Source organism: Nestor notabilis, unplaced genomic scaffold, assembly GCF_000696875.1.
Source record: "Nestor notabilis isolate BGI_N333 unplaced genomic scaffold, ASM69687v1 scaffold9530, whole genome shotgun sequence".
Classification (NCBI taxonomy): domain Eukaryota; kingdom Metazoa; phylum Chordata; class Aves; order Psittaciformes; family Psittacidae; genus Nestor; species Nestor notabilis.
Genome location: NW_009912433.1, coordinates 46909 through 52088, shown reverse-complemented (window position 1 = coordinate 52088; position 5180 = coordinate 46909). Strand labels below are relative to the sequence as shown.

The 5180-nt window shown below is 45.5% G+C and overlaps 1 protein-coding gene across 1 annotated transcript in view; it reads left to right on the top strand.

Moving 5' to 3' along the window:
- Positions 1-4: 4 nt before the first annotated feature.
- Positions 5-5180, top strand: part of LOC104409512 (sodium/potassium-transporting ATPase subunit alpha-1) — a gene marked incomplete at its 5' end in the record, with an annotated part of 16647 nt that continues 11471 nt past the window's right edge. The window contains 6 exons of the mRNA XM_010019408.1: positions 5-184; positions 537-650; positions 1158-1292; positions 1488-1605; positions 3176-3444; positions 4454-4652. Of these exons, the coding sequence (XP_010017710.1) occupies positions 5-184; positions 537-650; positions 1158-1292; positions 1488-1605; positions 3176-3444; positions 4454-4652 (1015 nt within the window). The remainder of the gene's footprint in view (positions 185-536; positions 651-1157; positions 1293-1487; positions 1606-3175; positions 3445-4453; positions 4653-5180) is intronic.

Below are 5180 nucleotides of genomic sequence, written 5' to 3'. Positions count from 1 at the left end.
AGCTGAGATTTTGGCTCGTGATGGCCCAAATGCCCTCACACCCCCACCCACCACTCCTGAATGGGTAAAGTTCTGTCGGCAGCTCTTCGGAGGATTCTCGCTCCTGTTGTGGATTGGTGCTGTTCTCTGTTTTCTGGCTTATGGCATACAAAGCGTGATGGAGGAAGAGGCCAACAATGATAATGTAAGTAAAAATGTCTGGTTTACCTCAAAGACAGGCTCAGCGGCCTCTTTGGCGTGAAGCAGATTAACTTCCTTTAAGCATTCAGTCCAGAAGCTTTTCCCATAAGCAGAGGAAATTTCAGTGTGTGAGCTTAACATGCCTTGGAGTGCTTCCACATAATGAAATGAACAGCCAACTTCCTCTGTGTTGTGTTAACAACACTAGCTTGTGGACAGCCTTTGTGTACAAAATGTACAGAGACTGCCAGTACCTCCATGCTTTCTAATGGGGCACTCAAATACCAAGCAATTTACATGGACCAGTTGCCTTTCAGGCCGATCATCCTCTGACTCACTTTCTCTGCTCCTTGTAGCTGTACCTGGGTGTTGTGTTGGCAGCTGTGGTTATAATTACTGGCTGTTTCTCTTATTACCAAGAAGCAAAAAGTTCCAAGATTATGGAATCCTTCAAGAACATGGTGCCTCAGGTATGGAATACCTCATTTCCTTGAGATCTACCAAGCTGTGGCTTGCTCAAGATTATTAACTGTTTTAAACATTGACTTCAGTTGCAAAAGGCCTGACTGTTAGTGTGGGTTACTAGCTCTTAATTTTGAAGGGTCTGTGAGACTCCTTCCTCTTTATGCTCCAGGTAACTGCTCTAATATGCCAGGGTACTCTTGAGTTCCACCAGCTTTTTAACATTCATAGGACACTTTCTTTATAGTCTAGGGAGTTCAGTAACTGGTGTGGTAAATACTAAAACTCAGTATCATACCTAACTATCTTACTGTCACCTTGGCAACAAGAAACTTTAATATCCAGAAAACAAAAATAGCTGTTCTCCTTAAATAACATACATATTGGAGATAAATGTCTTGGTACAAGTAGAAACCTTGTAGAGCCATAGCACAACTATTTTAAGAAACACAGATCTTTTGAGCCCCTTCTTAAGAGTTGCCTTTGACATAGGTTGTTTCTTTACTGTCTTGCAGCAAGCTCTTGTAGTCAGAAATGGTGAGAAGCTGAGCATAAATGCTGAAGGCGTCGTAGTGGGAGATCTAGTGGAGATAAAAGGAGGAGACAGGATCCCAGCCGACCTTCGGATCATATCTGCACATGGTTGCAAGGTACAGCAATGACAGGCCCTAGGAAAGCTTCATTATGGAGGGTGATGAATTAGTCTGGTTTCAAAGAATGTCTTCTATGCTGTCAGTGGGTGATGAAGTGGAAGAGAAGGTGGGGGAGTGCCTGGTGTTTTACCTGCTTACATTGCTGAAGGCATCAGCCTGCTTGTGTATTACAAAATGCTCTCTTCCATGTAGGTGGATAACTCCTCACTCACTGGGGAATCAGAACCTCAGACCAGGTCTCCAGACTTTTCCAATGAAAACCCACTGGAGACCAGGAATATTGCCTTCTTTTCCACCAACTGTGTGGAAGGTATGTACTGTACTGCTTCCTTAAAGTATCGACAATGCTAGTGATTGAACTGCAAAGATAAGCAATGCAAATTCTCTGAGTTCAGTTGGTAGCATACTCCTACCATGCAAGAGCAGGCTGGAAGTTCGCAGCAAAGGCTTTGCCTCTTCCAACTGGAATAATGTGCAATGGCCCAAGAAGACTCCACAGCACTGTTGTACTTTCCTGCTCAGAGAAACATAGACACAGCTATGCAGTGTGTTTTTGAGCATGACTGCCTTATTACAGCAGCGTAAAAGTGCAATAATGATATCTTATGATAAAGATAACATAATGCAAAGCAAGCTGGTTAAGTATAGCTGAAAGGAATACTACAGCTGCTGCAGAAAGGAGGAAATTCAAACATCTCTGGCAGAACGTCATGTTGCAGCTCTTGAGTATGGTGGTAGGCAGTCTTTGTGCGAAGCCCAGAGCTTCTGCATGTACAGGGTGTCAAGCTGTGACTGTTCAGTGATGGTGTAGAGTTCTGTCAGGAAAGGAGTCCTGTTGTGTCCTCTCCTGACAGATTCTCACCAGCAAACTGTTATCTGCTCTTTACCACCTGTTGTGGTTTAAACCCCCACTTTTTCCCCCCCCTGCTCCCAGAGGGATGGGGAGTAGAATCAAAAGAATGTAAACCCCAGGGGTTGAGATAAGAACAATCCGATAACTAAAGTATAATACAAAAGTACTATTACTGGTATTACTAGTAATGGTAAGGGAAATAACAAAGGGAGAGAATATAAAACTAAAAAGGGAAGGGGGGGGAAAAACACCCAGGAAACACAAGTGATGCGCAGTACAATTGCTCAGCACCCACCAACCGATACCCACCCCATCCTGAGCAGTGATCTAGGCCTTCTGGGTGACTCCCCCCAGTTTATATACTGGGCATGATGTGCTGTGGTATGGAATACCCCTTTGGCCAGTTTGGGTCAGGTGTCCTGTCCCTGCTTCTTCCCAGCTTCTTCTGCCCCTCCTCCCTAGCAGAGCGTAAGACTGAAAAGTCCTTGATAGGGGTAAGTGCTACTGAGCAACAGCTAAAACTTCAGTGTGTTATCAGCACTGTTCTCAGGCTAAAGCCAAAACACAGAACAGCACCAGCTACTAGGAAGGAGAAAAATAGCTGCTACAGCTGAACCCAGGACACTGACCCTCAAAGACAAAAAAACCCAACCCAGCCAAACGGAAGGACATTCTTCATCTTTCTCAAGAGCCTCAAAGAGAGAAAATGGGCCCTCTCCTAAAGGAGGAAAGAGGATATTGTCTACTTGAAGATGGCTTCTAATTCCCTGCAATTGGCACTTGATTCCCTGGGGTGGAAGGGAGAGGGCATACGGCTTGACCAGTCACGTAAGAATCCTGTGCAGAACGCATTTCCATTTATTTCTTGTTCTGCTAGAGATTAAGAAAGTCTGCAGAGGGGAGACTTTGGCCACTGTAATGCCTACCTGGGCAAAGCTTGCTAAACTCTAGGACAGGCTGAACAAACTCAGTCTAGTGTGTTTTGGGAAGGGTTTTTTGTTTTCTGACACCTCTCTTTTCTTTGTAGGCACTGCCCGTGGCATTGTCATTAGCACTGGGGATCGCACTGTGATGGGCCGTATTGCCAGTCTGGCTTCTGGACTGGAAGGGGGCAAAACTCCAATTGCCATGGAGATTGAGCACTTTATCCACCTCATCACTGGAGTGGCTGTGGTTTTGGGTGTCTCTTTCTTCATTCTTTCACTCATCCTTGAGTACACGTGGCTGGAGGCTGTGATCTTCCTCATTGGGATCATTGTTGCCAATGTCCCTGAGGGGCTGCTTGCAACTGTCACGGTGAGTGAAGTTGAGGGAAAAAAAAGCCTGAATGAGTTACATATATGGGTCATGAGGAGGTGGAGTGCTTCACACTCAGTGTGCATTCGGAGGTAAACACTAAACTGATGGAAGGTACTTTGTGGTGAGTGTGTAGTGTTAGGCTTTCTGAACTTAGTGTATTCAGACTAACTGTCAAGTTCTGGATCTCTTTATCTAATAAAGATGGGTCCCTAAGCTAGACCTGCACAGAGGTTTGGCTTTGTAGAACTGAAGTGAGCAGTACTAGGGGTTCTGGACTTGTCTGTTCAGTGGCAAGAAGGGGCTTTCCTGTTACAACTGTCTCTACACCCACATGTACACCAGCTCCTCCAACCCTGAAGGGCGGCTGGTGGAGCATCCAGAAAGCTTTGCTCTAGCCCCAGCTTTTGGTCTGGGACCTGGCAGAGGTTCTTGCAAATTTGGTTTCCCAAAGACAGTGGCAGTATCTAGGTGTGCTCAGCTGTGGTGGTGGTTTACAGGGCTAGAGGCTTCCATGCAGCCTTAGGAAGCAAGAGCAGCAACTGAAGCAGGAAATGAACAGTTGGGAGCTGGAACCAGACAACAGCCTCTGGCAAGAAAGGCTGGCTGGGACTGCTTGTTTCCTACATGAGTAAGTTGCAGCCCTATCACTAAAGCTATTTTGGGCCTTCTCATGTGGCCTCCCTCCACCTTTTTTGAGAGTTCCTATGATTAGGGAACTGCAACTTCAACCAAAATATTACTCCAGGGCATGTTATTTCCTTCAGAATGCCCTGAAAAGTGGGAAGCTGAAGCCTTGTGAGTCCTTTTTTTTTTTTTCTGGAGGCTTTATGAGGAATATGTCATTTAAGCCTAGCAGCTGGACCTAAATGCTGCTGTTTATTTTGCACTGGCAGGGTGAACATGGAGTTACGGAATTGCTGCAAGCACATAAGCAGTTTGTCATTCCATGCCCACAGTGAGCTGGGTAGCACAATCGCATGTAACCTGTCTTCTTCCTTGTCTCTAGGTATGTCTGACACTAACAGCCAAGCGTATGGCTCGTAAGAACTGCTTGGTGAAGAACCTGGAGGCTGTGGAAACCCTGGGCTCCACATCCACTATCTGCTCTGACAAAACGGGCACCCTGACACAGAACCGCATGACTGTTGCACACATGTGGTTTGACAATCAGATTCATGAGGCTGATACTACAGAGAACCAGAGTGGTAAGAACATCTCTTTGTGCTTGAGGCATTTTCCTGGGGCTTCCTGTACACCCGTACTTCTAAGACCCCATGTTTCTAGCTATCCAGTGCAAGTGAAGTTCACACTGGAAGGACTTCAAACGTATGATCTGTAATGAGCATTAGAAGACTTAAGGGGACACATAGAAAGCTTTGCACTGCTCTGTGGTTCTGTTTAATCCCTGAACTCCATATAGGCTGCTTTTGCTCAGAATTACTCCACTGGAATCCGAGTCTCTTGAATGTTCAGTCCTTTGTTTGTCCTGTGTGTAGAAATATTTGCTGTTCTGTACTTCGGAGTAGCTGATTATTTTTGCCAAAATATATCTGATGAAGTTGCCCCACCTTAAGTCTGCTGCAAGTGTGGACAGCAAAGGTGTTGACCCTGGTAATAAATTACTTGACCTGGACATAGATGGAAAATTTCCCATGTTGAACTAGATGGCTGCCCTTGAACAGGGGTTTTCTTTCCCAAAGCATCCTGGTTGTGTTTGCAGAGCGGTAGCAATG